Source organism: Pipra filicauda, unplaced genomic scaffold, assembly GCF_003945595.2.
Source record: "Pipra filicauda isolate LSUMZ 115617 unplaced genomic scaffold, ASM394559v2 scaffold93_size3172892_pilon, whole genome shotgun sequence".
In the NCBI taxonomy this organism is placed as follows: Eukaryota; Metazoa; Chordata; class Aves; order Passeriformes; family Pipridae; genus Pipra; species Pipra filicauda.
This window is the reverse complement of record NW_024105131.1, coordinates 2,422,914-2,440,433: the sequence shown is the minus strand read 5'-3', so window position 1 is coordinate 2,440,433 and position 17,520 is coordinate 2,422,914. Positions and strand designations below refer to the sequence as shown.

Genomic DNA, 17,520 nt, shown 5'->3' with positions numbered 1-17,520 from the left:
ATCGCAGAACATGAGCAGGTATTTTCTGCTTTGTATTAGTAAGACACAGACCTCTGAATCCATCCTTTCCAGTCTGAATACAACTAGAAAGCCCTTCCTCTCATGAGGTTTAAATGACTACAGATGGAATCAGTTGGCTTTCTCCCCTGATGTAACCTCCTTAGTAATTATGCCACCAGCACTACATTTTTGTAAGAGACTTAAACCAACAGCTAATAAACTTCTGTCATTATCTAAAAGAAATAAAACAACCTATTGTGAATGGACATGTGGCTGTAAAAACCTCAATTATCTCTACAACACAAAGGACCACAAACTCCAGGCTGTAACTAGAACAGCCTTCAACAGTTTTGCTCAGTCTGTGGAAACAATTTGCATGACACAATCTGCCCTATAAAATCCACAGTCATTCAGATTCATTATAAGAGCCTGTGTTCAAAGAAGTAGTAAAGGGGGGAGGGGGGGGGAAGAAACTAGAAAGGAGCACTATTTTCTCTCCACCCAAGAAAAAAACACAAACACTGAACTGCAGCACACAAATCAAGTACCAGTTACAAAACAATAGTGTTCAGTGCATTCTCCATCCCTTGTGACAGGCTTGGGAGCAGCGGCATTTTAAAGGGATGGTCATGTTCTTCCTAGCAGACAAACCTCTCCTTCCCCTCCCGTAGTGCAGGGCTGGGTATTCTCTGCGGGAGAAGCCAGCAAAGACACGCAACAATTGGGAGAGTAGATGAATGTTATCAAAACCCATCACATTCATAAGTACACTTTTATTTTTGTGAGATGTTTAGTGTATACCAAGAAAAACATAGGCAGAAGTGAACGGCAACAGATTTAGAAGTGCTGGGGATGCCTGCATAACTCCTCCACAAATCCGTGAAGCCCAGGTGAAATATGGGTCAAGTTACAGAGGGAGTATTTCAGAGATTACCAAAATGTCCTTAAATTCATAGGGATTTCAGAGAGGTCAGTTACATTGCACTCTATTTAATTATTGATGGGCAGCTATAACCACCAGTCTGAACAGCTTTGGTTTCTCCATGTCAGAAGTCATTCCTTTCTCCTTTTAGCAATGAAAGGGAATGTAGCGTTTTCATGACAAGCCACATGAAATTCTACTACCATGCAATGGAAAATCCACATTCCTGCTTTCCGAACTGTAAACACCAGCAGAGGTATTTAGATTTACTAACAACTGACCTGAGCATTGCTGCTGCTGCTGGCAGTGCTCTGCCATAGGTCCAGGTTCTCTCCCAACTTTCCCTCATAAGTGTCTTTTTGTTTCCCCTAAACTAGGCTGTCAGATGCAACATCGCTATCAGACAGTGTGGCACACGTCCCTTTTGACTGCCAAGGATTTCGTGCTAATACAGCTGGCACCGCAGCCTGCAGCTCCTGCTGTGACTCATCTCTTGTTGACTACAGAACTTAACTGGGCTTCTACAAATGGCTTTAAATTATTTCTTACTCCAACCTGCAGAAAGCAAGGGCAAAAAGCTAATATCTCTCTGTATTTAAAATACGTTTGGATACCATTCATTTTTTACTGCATTTATTTGTAATTCATTGTGAATTCTTTATTTTCTATTTTAACAGAGATGCTACCAGCATCTCTATTAAAGAATAGTGACAAGGTGTATTGTAGAGCGAGGAGTTTTACCCTTCTGGGAGAGGGACAGTTTGATCAAAATAAAATAGACCTGGGCAGCCACAGAGCTTGTTAAACGCACCCAAAGGAAGCATTTGTGAACAGACCTGAAAACACAATTTACTGAGATAATACTTCCCATGATATCCGTGTACTTTTGATTTCACTTTCTTTTTCGCAGTTTCCTTCAAACAGTATTTCCCCCAGAACTGTCTTAAATCTCTCTTTCTCCTTTCTGCCTTCCACACTTTTGTTCTTCCCTTGGTTATCTTTCCAAAGATCGTCCACCTAAAGTGTCTCTTGTCATCTGTTCAAAGTGCCCAGAGACAGCCAAAAAATAAAGCCGGTTCCTCCCTCCTCTGTCCCACAGCTGCCCACAGTGCTTCCTCAGTGTCAGCACAGGGACTGTACTACACAATGAAGTGCTACATGTGTCATCAGATCCTGTGGCCATTCACCAAAATTTACTTCTGCCACCTTAACTTCAAAGAGAATGTTGTTCCTTTACAGGAGGCATTACATCCATAACCCGCTGTTACGGAATTTCCACATTATGCTAAACCCCAAGGAACTGCTGGCTCCATGCTCTCTACTACATGCACATCCACACACACAAAACATTAAAAAAACAAACTTCAAGTTGCAACTGCCAGATTTAAGAATTCCTCACTTTGACCTCCTTTCACATATGCATTACAACACAATCTTTGAATTACCTGATCTTCTACTTTTTCCATGAGATTTTGTTTTATTTAATGCCCAAAAGAAATTATTTTAATTTCTACCTGATAAATTATTTAAGACCTGTTTTCCCCTCACAGCTCAAAGTGTAATTCCAAGCCTTAATTCCCACCCACTGTTCAAGTTTTTCTCTCTGGACAGACATTAATTTCTCCCTGAGTAGTTCAATGGTGTTTATCACTATAGCATTTGATAGCTTACCAAACACTAATTTTCATAGCATACCTATGAAAGAGAGGTACCATTATCCTCATTTACAGGTGAACAAGAGTACATGGAGATTATCATCAAAGGTATGCAACAGTTGAAAGGTTGCAGCCTGAGATTCCTTATGGCTAGATTTTCAGACTAGTTAGGCTTATGAAATTTTTGTCATCATCACCATCATCATGGCTGGGCTTCGCGAACGAAGATTTAGGAAGGCTCTATCCACGTCTGTTACAGGCACGCTGGTGACTTACGAGGCCAATGAAATTTTTGTATATACAAAACATACCTCCCCTGGCATGCTACAGCAACTTGTGCTGGACATCTGCAAATTCAAGCTCTCAAGTGAGGGAAAGGAGGATAAGCCCTAACAGGAATGGTGGTGGGAAGGCCAGGTACAACACTGCACCAGGATTTGGTACAGCCTCTGCCACATCTGCCACACCAAAAGTGAGCATTCAAGTAACTCCAAAGCAATGCTTTACCATCCATGCTCTGTGCTGCTCTGAGGTTAAGGGCCACTTGTAGAAGAGCCACCAAGGGTCATTCAAAAAAGCAATCCTACTGGTAACAAACTTAAAACTGATTGTTGCGCCACCATTTTATGAGGTAAAAAAGGAACTTTTCTGTGGCCTATTTCATGTATAATGAAAGTGTTTCACCAATACCAGCAGACACCTGCCTGGCAAGAAGAAATGCATTGCTCCAGTCCTGTAGGGAACCCCACAGCCTCGGGTTTAGGTTCCTCAGGCCCTGTGGCTGGATATCACACTACTGCAGCACAAGTAACAACACTGATTTAATTATCTTTGAATTTATATAAACAACATAATGCAGCTAAAGCCACTATTCAAATAGATTAAGCATATAAAAACACAAACCTTATCCCAAGACTTATATGCTTTAACCAATATAAACCAGAAAAGGAGTAAAATAAGATTTTAATACATGCATATTTCTTATGGGCTTGGAAGACCTGAACAATTTCATGGGATGTTGAAGAGCTGCTAACTTTCTCCTTATTATAACCTACTCCTACTAGGTTGCTTGCCTATAAAATGAGAATGATATGCAATTCTTCTCCCCCACTGGGGTTCCTCTAGAAAGAATATGTTCACTAGCAACCATGATGAGCAAGATGGTAGAAAAATGGGATCACCTCAAAACACATACATATCTCATCAGAAATCAAACAATTCTCTGCAAGAGGAGGATTGACATGAAATACCAGACTGCACTAGATGTTCTAAAAAAATCCACAATTTTCTAAAAGTTTCTAACATCTTCATGTGTTGAAGAAGATGAAAAGGCAAGAAAAACATCTTGAGGGTACAACACCTTTATCGAACGACTGCCTGAATTTTATCCAAAATGGAAAATACTGCAATTGGCACTTGCACACGGGAAGTCTTAGCAGTGGATACAGAGACAACATCACTTTCTGCCACTTTTGTTTCATTCAGAAAACCTGAATGGGAAAGTTGATATTGCCTGTTCCAGCAGTAAAGCTCAAATACTGTAGCTGCCTTTATCACTGTGCCTGGTTTGCAAACTGACACTGGACGGTAGCCCAGTGATGACAGTGTCTGTCTGGACATGGGAATGGCATCCAGTTCCTGCTGAACTCATGGTGTTGGGGCTATCCAGACCTCAGGAAAAAAGTAACTTACTGAAGACAGAAATATTCAAGAACTGTAAACTATTGAAAGTCAGCAGAGTTCAACAATCACAAAACAGTCATTAAGGTGAAGGATATAAGAAGCTTTAATAAATTTTAGTTATTTTTTAAAATATTATTTTCCTTATGCTTTCAAAGCCTGCCATATTCTCTACTCAGGTTATCAAGCCTTTTTTTTTTCCTATGCTGCAACAAATATATTACCTTTAGTTTCAATGGAAGTTGAAATTTTACTGTACTGACATGACAAGATCTGTAATAGGTGGAGAACAACTCCCACAGACACATGTATCCAGTTAAACTGCAGATTAGCAACACACACTCTGTAAAATAAAAAGTGGTGATCCTGCATTCCTCACCCTTAAGATCAATTAACATCTCTGCAACCTGAACTAGAGATATTCAATGCCCTTGTCACCGCATTTCTCATAAAATCATTAACTCTTCTGCAACTCCAATCAAATCTATGAGACTGCTGCAAACAAGAACTATTTGTACCAATTTACAAAATGGAGAAAATCTTGACAAGAGTGATGTTGCTACTGACCACAGTGTTAAGAAACCACAGTCATATCACTTCCCTTGGTATTTTGTCTTATATATTTAATACAGCTTTAAAACCACCTAGGGTATGAAATGCAAAGGCATTTGTTACAAAGATTTTCGCAGCTGTGGGAGTTTCTGCACCATAACATCAAGTCGTGTTGGAGAATAATGCCCAAGTGAAGTTTCTCCTCTGACAGCATCCCAACCAGCGTATCATATATTCAATATTAATTTTAACTAATCATTCCCAGATGTCAGTCAACAAAAAGGACATTTGCAACTCTGAGTTATATAAAAAACTTCATTGTTTTCCTTTTTAACCTTCTTTGCTAGAGGCTAGGAGTCAAATACCTTAGCTTCACTTTCCAGGGAGGACACAAGGAGGGAGAAGGGACAATTAAAGGCAAGAAGGGAAAGATCATCACATTTAGAGGGCAAATTCAAAGACGTTGACTGTCCTAAAACTGAGGAACCATATGATTCCCACACAAGAACTGTGGAATAATTAATAAATAGCATCACAGAAGAAAACAATAAATGAATTCACTGCAGATGCACTATGGTAGACTACTTTGTCTAACATATCAATGCTCTTGTTAAACAATATATACCAGGCCTTGATAAAGGGTAGAAGAAAGTTATTTATGGGACTCTGAGTGACTAAATAGAACATTTTAAGGTCAAGGTTAAACTCATGGGACCTTTCAGGTTAGTGGATGTTTGCTAGCAGAATTCTTTAAACACTGCTTTTTGGGATCATTCTTTAATATTGTCATTGCATCAACACAGAAAATAAAATCTTTATGCCAACGAACTCTGCTGTGAATTATGTTGAGAGGAACAACAGAAGAAGAACCACCAGTGAAAACAGAGGATCTTTCAGCAGATGGATGACAGGCACAAGAAGTACCACAAATAAGACAAAATTTAACAAGAAACGTTCACAGCAATGCCCTCTAAACTTGCATGGGCAGATCGTGACAACCATGTTTCATGCAACCTGTGAGGTTCCAAAATCAGCTAGAAGAAACTCAAATCCTTCCAAGTGTTTTGCAAAATAAAGACTCACTGCTGAAACCATTTCAGTGTGTGGGAAGAAGTGTTTGTTTTGGTCAGAGGTGACCAAATCAGGCTGGGTCCCAAAACTACACTCCCGCTCAAGACTAGGTTGAAACTCAAAGGTCTTGGCACAACACCCTAACTTCAATAAAAGGACATATGTCATTTTTGGGAGCATTCCAGGAAACTCTGCTACACAGCATTTCTGATGGTTAGCAAACAGTCATTGTAATAATACAGCAAGGGCCTTTTTCATACAAAGCATCGTTATAAGGAACAGGTTGAATGGCAGTGCTGTAATGCTGCTCAAGTTAAATATGATGCTTTTTAAAGCGTTTTATGCAATAAGTACCAACTTGTCTGAGTGGGTTGGGTAGCAATTTCATCACCCATCATGTTCACACTGCAAAGTCTCACTGAAACGAGTACGATGCCTGGACTACTAATGTCAATATGTGCTTATGTACCAAAATTATTACTTTAGTTATTCTAGCATCATATAGCACAGACTCCTCAGAAAGATGCGCGAGCTGGCGTCACATGTCAAAACAAGGTTATGCATTTAACTGAACGCAAATGGATGAAACATCCAATAAAAAAATACATCTGATTTAAGAGCTGGGGTCTCTTTTTTTTACCCAGGGAGACTGAGACACAACTGCGCCTTCCCTTCATCCAGTTGTGTCCCAATATCACAGCTAATGCAGTCTTCTATGACAAAGCTTTAGAGGAATAAGGACAGTATACCTAACAGCAGGAGCTACAATATCCCAATATCCAGGCACAGCTGGGCTGAGGACAAACTGAAGTCACCTTTTTGCTGTGATTCCCAGAGGCCTATTTTGTTTTTAACTTTGTTTTCTTTCTGTTTGATCTTATGGTTATTCTAATGCAGTTTCTGCATTTTTCCATTAATTCTGCCTCTGTACAACGCTCTAAGCAATATTACGAATGGGGGAAGAGAAAAGAGTAACAAGCTCATAAAAGTGACTGTCTCAGACAATCTTCAAATGTACTGGTTAATTAGATATATATCTCATAAATGACGACAGAGGAGGGATGCCTAACAATCTAGAGAGGAAACTAAATCTAAAAAAGCTCCAACTCCGTTCAGCTGAATGAACAATAGGTCTTTGATTTCATTAGCTCTGATATTCTGAAAATCAAACCAATAAATGCAATCATTTTCTAAAGCACACATTCTTCTAAGTATACAACTGCAGAAGGAATGGCTATTAAAAGCTCTGCAATTACTCTAAATTTGCACTGTAAACAGTATAACACCAGACCATAATTAAATTAAATATGGACCATTTCATTGTCCCAATTACATGAAATTCAATTTGAAGACAGCATTTATAGTAGCACCAGCAGCATCTTTACAGATTTTGCACATTGCTTTAAGTAGCTACCACACCTATCCAACCAAAACACTGACACATAGAGCACATGGAAAGACCAGACAAAAGCACTTGAGGAACGACTGTGTTTGAGATGGCAACCCTATAAAGACTACGTGGCTCTAATCTCCTGGGACATGTTTGGTTTAAGTAACTGTGAGAAGTGGCGAACTTCTCGTGCATCCAACTCCATAGGACTGTGCACTATTTTGATCATTCAATCTGAGTACCTGAACACTGTTGTAAATACCACTTCAAAATCTGACACACATTTCATCCAGTCTGAAATACTTATGACCTCCACAGGCTGAAGTGTACGCTATCCTTTTATTTTCTAAGTAGAGTAAAAGGAAAAACCTATTAGATATTTGGTGCCTTACCTTAAGTTAAGAGTTAATAATTTATTAATCATCATTCAAGAAATCCTTATAACATTTGACAGTTTTTTGAGGGATTTTGCTTTCTTCTTTAAAAGACCTTCAAACAACAATCAGCTAGGGAAATATTTTGACATATGGGTTTGACGTGTACTTTTGATTTACATATTAAAGAAGACAAAGTTATGTGCTTTCACTAACGTATTTAATTTTCACATTTTTCAGTGCTAAACAAATTAAAATTCTTAGTTCTTTTACGGCATATTTTATGTCACTATGTTACCTTTCATGACTGCACTGCCCCCAAAAGAGGTCGTTTTCTTGCAAGAACTCCATCATAACAGCATAGATAATTTATATAATTTAAATACTATCAGCATGATAAATTTTCTTCAAAATGGAAAGAGAACAAAATTGTATTAAGGAGAAAACCAGTAAACAACCAAGCACCCTACATGAGTTCACTTTGGACATAAGCAAGCATGGTGCACTGAGAGAAAGCCAGTAAGAAAAACTCTTGCTTCCTAATTTTCCACAGGATAGCAGTTCTCTGGTGCTGTAAGGCACAATCACATCTATCACTTTATCTTAAAACAAATGTAAGGTTCTTATGATTTATTTCAGCAAGGGGGAAATGAAGCAAAAAGATACTGACAGTAACTCACATGCACAGAACAACAAAAAGAGTGCATCAAACTTTAGCATCTCAACAAGGCACAGCTTCACTGCAAAGGTCCCAAACCGGCAGCCAGAACAGCAGAAACCTTTTAAAAAGGCAATTTCTGTGCATGACTGGCTCTACTGCCACCACCTCGTCCTCACAGCACTGTACAAGACCCCAGGCAGGGGTTGAGCATGGCTTCCCTCCCTCCCACCTGTCCCTGTGGGTACCTCTGGGCACATCCCTTCTTCCAGAAAACCATGGCAGACCAGTAGCTCTGAAGCCTGAGAAGCACAGGGGACAAACACTAAGAAGCTGCAAGGTTCAGTGCACAGTTCGCAAATGGACTTCTGAGCAGGTGGTTTATTTTGGTTTTGGGTTGAGCTGCTGCTGCTGCCATCACGTGAGTGCCAGCAAACAAACCCTCCCCCGTAATTCTCCACGAGCAGTCCTGGACCTGGAGCGAGGAACCAGCCCACTTGAGTCACTCGCTACTGTAAAGACCAAGTCACAGCAGAGGCTCAGAAAACTGACTCTCCCTCAATACCAAACATTAATCATCAACTCCAACTTACAAATGAGTGCTTGCTGCCTCTGTAATGCTTTAAAAATATCCATGCAGTTTTCCAAAGGCACTCTACAAAGGCTACCACCACCCTACCCACTTCTCAACACACAGTGTTTTAACAAAAGGTTTCCAGCAGTCAGACTGCACCTGAAACCTCACCAGAGTCTGCAGACAGACCCCGTTCACTTTGAGAGCTTCTGTGCCACTTTAGCTGCTTTGTATTGTTCAGCAGCAGCACAGCCAGATAAAGCCCTCATGGGAACTGACTTCTAATACATACATGGGGCTCAGGTTCTAGCAAGGGAGGGATATTGTTTGCATTTTTGGAGTTTAAACATCTTAAAAGCATAACATTTATCACAGCCAAAAGAAAATGAGGCTATGTGAAATACTTACTTCGAAAATGTTCTGAGGCATAATAGTAGACATCCTCATAGCCCTCATGGTAATCCTCCTCTGGCCGGTACTTTTTGCCTTTTCTTCTTCTCGATCTTCTTATCTGCTTGACAAAGCCCAAGAAGCGCTCCATCTCCTTCCTCAGCAGCCCCAGCCAGCAGCCCCCTTTGCCCTCTGTTTCACAAAGAGCTGTCCAGCATGAATTAACCACAAGCACCAAAGCAAAGCTGCAGCCTCCCACTAGCCGCTCCAGTACCATTAAACAACCCCTCCCTTATCTCAGCTCCGACTAGGAAGCATATTGTTTTCCCTTTACAAGAGAAAGGGACAAACAGAGACACACTTTATCAAATCGACTGACTAGAATATTTCAACATGAAAATAAATAAAGGAGGAAAACATTGAAGAAAAAGGAGAATTTCAGGATTTCAAGACGTTATTAAACAGCAGAGGACAAAGTTGAAGAGACCTGCCTGCCAGCAAGGGGAAATCCAGCACTGAGAGCTCCCTATCCTGTGTCTCCATCATTTGAAGAGGGGCCGGGAGGCGGAGATAGATGTTAGTCAATGGACTGAACCATATCTCAAAGTAAAATAGATTTCTACTTGCCAGTTAAATACTGCCCTCATATTTACCCGGGCACAGGCTCAGCAGCCCATTTGATTTCATTTGTCTTAAGAAGAGAAAACATGCCAATTCATTTCTGGCATCACATACGCTGAATGAATAAATAGCAAAGTGGTTTAATCCGCACACACAGCCCACTCACCGGCAAGTGTGTACTGAATGTGTTAATTGGAGCAGCAGGGAGAAAGCTCGGCAGCTGTTAAAAAATGACACATATACCCACTGGGCATTAGTGTATTCTAATCACTGCTGGATCTAAACATTAAAAAGCACTCCACAGACAGGTCTCCTATAGAGCTGGCCAGCTATATGGCAATAGGCAAACAAAGGAAGCAACATCACAAGCACACCACAACAATACTCGTTTAAAATCCCAGCAGAGTTCTAAACAACTTTAAAATTAACATACAGCAGACTATCCTTTGCACAGGATGAGACAAGCAAAAAATCTGAAAAGGTGCTGGCTCTCTTCTCTTGTTGCATGTCTGAATCCCACATGCATTCCCTAAGATAAGGCTGGATTTTAGTTCAAGTTGAAGTTTCCCTGTGCTTCTGATAAAGATTCCCTGCTGCACAAAAACAGTGCCTGCTCAAATCCTATCACGTTGACATCTGCCACGGGGATTTTACTGTACTCATGCTCCTACAAGCTAAGTGAGGTCTCTAGTCCAACAGGACCTCTCTTGTCTGCTGGCACAAGTCAGGAATCAATCAGTCACCTCAGTCAAACCACATGCTGAACATGGTCACCTGCACCCATGCTCCCAAGAGAAACCATTTTGCACCTATGGGCATGAGGAAGTAAGAAAGTCTTCCTGTAAAATGGATGTTACAGGTTCATCATCTGGAAAACGAAAAGCACGCAGAGGTGGGATTAGTTTCTGGTGATGCAGACATTTCAGTGAGTCATTATTTTGTAAAGAGTAAACTAGGTCAGTGTTTTTAAAAGCTGAAGAAGTAAAGAAGAAGTAAAGCAAAAGCCAGGATTGTAACTTACCAATTCTGTTCCAAAAGAAGCATGCAGGGATTCATGAGTATTTAGCTGCAATTTTCTAGTTTTGAAATGTGAAAGTTATTAGTAGAGGTCAGCTAGACCTGCTATCTGAGGGTCCTAAAACAAGTGCACACTGAAAGCTAGCACTGGAACTCTTCTGGGCTTGTTCCAGCTTTCCAGGTATTTTAAACAATATTGTCACAAACCCACACCCATTTTATCCATAAAAGCTCAAAAAACCCTTAATGCTCCTACCAAACTCCCCACAGGAATACAGACTCATCCTCCTTGACCTCACCAGCCCTGCTTTCCCGCTGTGAAAACGCAGCCACTGTCGCTAGCTGATGAACACCCCCAGGGCACCACCAGAACTATTTTTAGTGCAACTTCTATAAGGAGGTTGTGTTTTATTACAAATCTGTTTTTATCACACAGTTTTCAACTTTCAAATGGTAAAGACCTTAGAGGAATATTACAGGCATATTACCAAAAATAAAAAAGGCAATAAAACCTCATCTATGGGCTTTAAGAAGGGATCACTGTATTTTCTGAAAGTTTCAATTTGAGTGTCCTTCTGTGCTCTGCCACCAAGCAGCAAAAACATTAGTGTCATGGAACATGAAAACCAGTTAGCCTACAGCAGAGGCAGCACTCTCTCTTTTCAAAGAGGGAAATGTTGTTTTGATGCTGTATTTGCCCCTGTTGAGGACCCTCCCTGACAGATGCAAAAAGGTATTTATGTAGGTGTCAGAAATATTAAAGACGGAAGTCTCGCAGCCATCACTGATCCCTGAAGTTAATTCAAAATGACAAAACTACTTTTTAAAAAGGAGAAAACGTAAACTTTCTTGCTTTTAAAATGTCCTCTAAATGAGAGCTGAAAACTAGAATCAAGCAGACACACTTGGCTTTTATCAAGTAAATACGACCTTTTCCAGTGTCTCTATTGCTCAACATGCTGCTGTAGCAGAAGCTTCTGTGGGAGAGGTGGCTTCCGCAGTCCTCAGCATGCCCCAGGGAGACTTCGGTCCTTTTCATAACATGACAAATACAGCAAATAAGCAGATTAGGGAGCAGCCAAATGATCTCAGTGAGCACGTTAGCAGCAGATGCAGCACACTGACTGCCTGACCACTTTCCGGAGAGAATCGATCTAAATTTGGGCAAATTTTGAGCTTTGGAAAGCATGGCATTACCTTGTGCAATGGACTTCCCCTTCTCTCTTGTGCTCATGAGATGCATCACACAGATATATGGCTGATGTAGTAAAGTAGAAAAAAAATGCACTAAATGGTATTATTGGCCAGTGCTCATGGTAATAGCTCCCACCTATCCTGTGTGTAAAGTATGAAGGGGTTGAGGTGGAGCACCAGCTCTCCTTGGATAAGCAGAGGGGGTTTAAGCTCTGCTGCACTTCACTGTATCACACCAACTACTACTCTCTGCAAAGGCCCGGCTCTGTCTTCTACAGTGAAGATGCAGAAGCAGGCCTCCAGCTTCTAACACACAAACTGACAGTCTTGCCACCATGTAAATCACATACCCATTTCCTTTGCCATGAATGCAAACAGCAGAGACAAATAATTTCAAAATTTTTACTTTTTTTTTTAAACATAGAACAAGTTGAGCTTTTGATAGGATTTTCTCTGCCCTAAAATATTCTCATATTCAGGACAATTTAAAGAGAAGGAAACACCTTAATTGAGGACATTGTTGTTATACATTATATGAGTCAGACTATTAAGTGTTTCACTATACTAGAAAGATTTCTGAACAAAAGTTGTTTCATATGCATTACACACTACCTCTACAGCTTTGCTGAAAGTACTGGAGACATTCATTAGCTACTCCTCATGCCATACCTGTAAATATTTTATCACAGTCCTACTTTCAAAGGCATACACAGAGAACTCAGTTTCATAAACACAGTTTACTGTAGTTAGAAAAAAAGAAAAAAACACAGCTAAACTACTGATTTCCCCATTGCTCATTGATTCACCCTTCTGCAGTTTCTTGTGACGAACAACTCATTCCTTCATGGAAATGAATATAGTTCTTGCTTGAAAAGGAATAAAAAAAAGCAGACACATATGGCAATTTCAGAAAGGTATATTGATTTCACAGGAGGAGCAGAGAAAGAAACAAACACTGGCTTTCAAATTTTTAAAATGCAAAACATCAGAGATGACAATGAGTTTCATCCCTAATGACAAACAGAATAAGATAATTATGCCCAGAAGGCAAAAAATTAGGGTTATATCAACTGTCGGTTGATATTCTGAAACTCTCTCCAAACTAAAATTTGGAGAATCAATTTTCTGGTGTTATAATGCCACAACAGAAAGTTGCAGTTAAATATGTCTCAAGCTCTTCGACTTGTCCTTTCTCCCCAGTCCAATCAAAGCAAGCGTTCTATTGCCATTTTCAAGGAGACTCCTTAGAAGATGTAAGGATTGTCATGCTGTCTCCAGCATGACTTGCATCACAAAAATTTTGCCAAATGACACCAATTAGATAATACTTACATTCTCCATTTTGATAACTAATTCGTTTAAGTTAAGGAGAAGCTACATCAAACTCGATCTGTCTCAGGACAGTGACTTACTGGAAAAGATTTCATAGCAGTAATAAAACACAAATAATTAAAGACACTGTCTTTTTCAAAAAGTTGAGCTGAAGCATAAATGCTTTTGCAGCCATGGATAATTTTCTAGAAGAGAGACGTCAGCATTTAAGTTTTAACTTGTCTTTATACCCATAGCAAAGATTAGGTCTCTCACCATGCAAAATATCTGCATTTAACATTTTATTTGCACAAAATTAGCTATGCAGTTATCAAGGTAAACTTTCACAAGCGACATACTTATTTTCTACAGCACTTTATCCAGTATTTGGGGAAAGCAGTAGGAAAATGATTTGGTATCCAAGGATAAGCCACTAAGGTAGTAAATATTTAAGATGTATTTCCATTTGAGTGGGCTTGCAAAAATGATGCTTTGAAACTAAAGCCTGTGTCTGAAGCAAGCCTCCCTAATGTTTTGTATCATAAATACAGAATGGAACCTGCACCAAATATTAACAGTTCTGAGCAGGTATTCTGCATCCTGTTCATCAGCATGTTTCAGCATTTAAAAGAAAAACATTTTAGACAGACAAACCCTCCTATATCTGCCTCTGCTTTTCTGGGCAGCCCCTAAAAGTCTTCTTCCGGGGGAAGGAACACCCCTCACTGGGAGGCAACCATATACGAGAGAACACAATGGCAGCCACAGAGATCTACCTGCACCACGTTACTCGCATGGGAAAAAAACCCACAAAACTATACATGCACAATACAAAAATTAAGATTAATATGAACAGTTCTTGAAGGTTGGCCTAATAAAGGAAACAGTTCTTTTCCCACCTTCCTCAGCCCCTAAGCATAAAGGTACAGCAAACCTCAAAAGGGAAGAACAGATGGTTTCTTCTCTGGTTCTCTTTCAACTAAGGGATGTCTTTGATAATCCACCGTCATTGTTTTTGTAAACCAGCAATAATTAACAAAGGAGCCGTTCCCCTTATTTGTCTTACAGTATCATCTTGCCTGACCTTCTAGTTTTTCAAGAGATGTTTGTTCACATGCCATAATTGCTCCTGTTAAGGCTGCAATTTTCCATTCAAAATTTGCCCTAAATATCTTGGTGTAAAATGTGAGCCTATCGATTTGAAAATTATCAAATGCCTGTAATTTACAATCTATTAAGCACTATAAGAACTTATGTTCTATACATGAAGAAGCAGTTCTGTGTATATAGTCAATATTGTGTGTGAGGTGTAACTAGCAGCAGTCTACCATCCCCCAGAGGTGCCCCACCCGAAACCCCTCTGTCAGGCCCCCTTCTGAACACGTTCTGTTCTCTTCCTAAATACAACTGGGAAAACCATCGAAGGCATGGGACATACTAAATATTACACTGCACATCTCTCCCATCTGACAATAGAAATAAATGCAGAATAATCAGCACACTATCTCTAGAATACTGCTGCATGAGAACTGGATGGTGATAAAATACTGGTTACCCACTACTGTTATTTTTAACATCTGACACTCTGATTTTAATGCATTACTATTGGTGTCACGAGTCATACATTCTTGTTATTCACTGCTCACACAGAATCACAGACCATTGTTTTCTTCTGCTCTCAAATTAAAGAATGCAGGACTAGAGAGTTGGAGTTCAGCTTTTGCATCACCTAGTTGTAAATTAAATTAACTGGCATATATTTCTTTTCCTTTTTTTCTTTTTACAAGTGAAAACACATTTTCAATACTTTGAGTTTTTGACTGTATTTTATCATATATGTTATTCTGTATTAACATTCCCAAAGGTTTTGCTTTTTGCAACATTTTCTCACATAAAAATGTGCACGTAAATGTGAATGCCAACACAGGGGATGAGGACACAAAGGACAGAGGATGAGGCTACTTTCATTTAGAGAGAACTGGAGGGCTGCTTCTGTGTTCAATATAAGAATGTTGCCTCTCTCATATATGGAGAATGCCGAGAAATCTTTGCAGCACTGCTTTGAAAGGGTCACTTGTCAAGTTGAATTTCATGCAGAATGTATGCTTCAGGGGAAAAGACACTTTTTTCCCTCTTCAATTCAGCTAAAGCCATTTGCATACATTCTATTTTTTTCTTGTCTCTTTAGCCTATTTGGCTTTAAGTGACTAATTAGAATATAAAAATATGCATTAACAAATGCTAACTTTACCACCACCAAGGAAATACAGCTCAAGTAAAATTATGCACAAAAGAAGTTTGAATTTGCTTAATGTTTTGTGGCATCAATAATAATCCTGCAAGAAAAGCTAACCAGAGTACTACTCTAACCATATGTAAAACCCCTTCAGGGTTGAAGCAGTAGGCTGATATTTTAAAATACTAAAACTAGAACACAGTTCTTTGCGAAGTCTGAATTAAAGGTGTTTTCATCTTTCTAAAGAAATGTAGCAAATGGCTAGCGGGAACATTACCAAGATACTGCATACTGTGTCTGTTTTATGCACAAAGTATATCTCAAATCAACTACAAAATACACATAAAGAAGTAGTTTAGAATATGGATATGGTTTTTACTACTCACTGAATAAAAAACCATTATATTTCCCTAACTTTCAATTCCCCAACAACTGCTTATTTCAATTCTAACCATTATTAAAGTGTACACAGAGCACTGGAGAGAATGAATAATTAATTAATGAAATTACAGCTCACCAGAACGAAAATACCTAGCAAATACATTAAATTAAGTTCTTACACAAAAACATCAAAATATTTTCTCAGGCTGCAGATCATAGACCTCAAGAGCTATAGTGCACCATCAAACAAAGTTACAGTAGGTGGGATTTCACAGTTAATTGACAGTGGAAGACCTGAATATGATGTGTGAGATTTAAGGTAGATCACAGGAGAATCCATCACTAAACATCTCTTTCCGTGTAAGAGTTCATGCAAGAAACTTTTTACTATGTGATATTAAATGGATTTACTTTCTTTTACCTCATGAGATCAGCAAAAACGGTTGTGGATAAGGAGCCTGCTCATCCTCCCACAGATGCACCCTTATCCTTTCCCCATCCATGGCCACAGACTCACTGAGCAGTGAGCTCTACACACATTGCTATAGACTATCTCATCCTAGTTCCATGGGCTTAAAGAGGTTTCATCATAAAACACAAAGGTCCAACATGATACAGAACACAAGAACGGAGCAACCTCCACATGCCATTTTATATAAATCCTCCTTTCTATCTTTTAATACCAATTCTCTGTATCAGTGATACTATATGAAAGATCTAGATTTAGAAACCCTCTGGTGCAGAGGAACATCTGTACTTCCCAGCAGCACCATGGTGGGTGTTTTACCTCTTCTCTTACCAATATTTAGTTGTAAAGAGCAGTGAAAACCTTGTTACGTTTCATTATTGAAAACATCCATCAGTCATATATTCTGCATTTCTCTGGTGAACAAATTATTTCAACAAGAAATTTCTGTAATAAACTGAAGGAGCAGTTAGAAGTAAACAATGGGCAACAATGGGAAAGAAATCTGAAGAGAAAAATATAAAAAATCTGAAGGTAACTAGAAAAGCAGAGCAATGGAGAAGCCCCTCTGGGAAAAAAATACAGGCATTCAGAAAGTGATTTGTATCCTGACCCTTGTATATTTTATCAGGGTCAAGTTATAATGGATAATTAGAAAGATTTTATTGCAGGTGAGTTCTGACAAGAAGAAAGTTCTGCTTAACCATCAAGAGAAGACAACTACAGATAAATTCCTCATTATGATCACATGAATTTACAATAAAAGACTATGTAAATATATATGCAAATGAAACCATCCATCTGGAGTCCACTGCCCTAGAGGCACAGGCCAACATGATGGTAACGAAGAATCCAGTTTTTCAGATGCATTAACCCTTCTCCTCTCTCTCAATACCCTCTACATCCCGTTTTAAGTAATTCCTGTTGTCCTTGCAGAATCTGAAACCGCAAAGCATACAAAGTAAAAAGAACACGGACTTGAAGGGCAAGAGGACAGCTTCACATGTAACCTCACAGTAATGAGACGC

General features: G+C 39.4%; 1 protein-coding gene across 9 annotated transcripts in view; it reads right to left on the bottom strand.

Moving 5' to 3' along the window:
• GRIP1 (glutamate receptor interacting protein 1) overlaps nucleotides 1–17,520 on the bottom strand; it is a 321,129-nt gene that overhangs the window by 209,518 nt on the left and 94,091 nt on the right. For 5 of the 9 annotated variants that reach the window (XM_027741470.2, XM_027741461.2, XM_027741467.2 and 2 more), the window contains exon 1: nucleotides 9,285–9,797. The exons of 1 other annotated variant lie outside the window; for it this stretch is intronic. In XM_027741470.2, the coding sequence (XP_027597271.1) occupies nucleotides 9,285–9,543 (259 nt within the window). In that variant the 5' untranslated portion in view covers nucleotides 9,544–9,797. Of the gene's footprint in view, nucleotides 1–9,284; nucleotides 9,799–17,520 lie in introns of those variants that run through there. 3 more of the 9 variants (XM_027741471.2, XM_027741469.2, XM_039391337.1) reach the window with 1 other exon arrangement.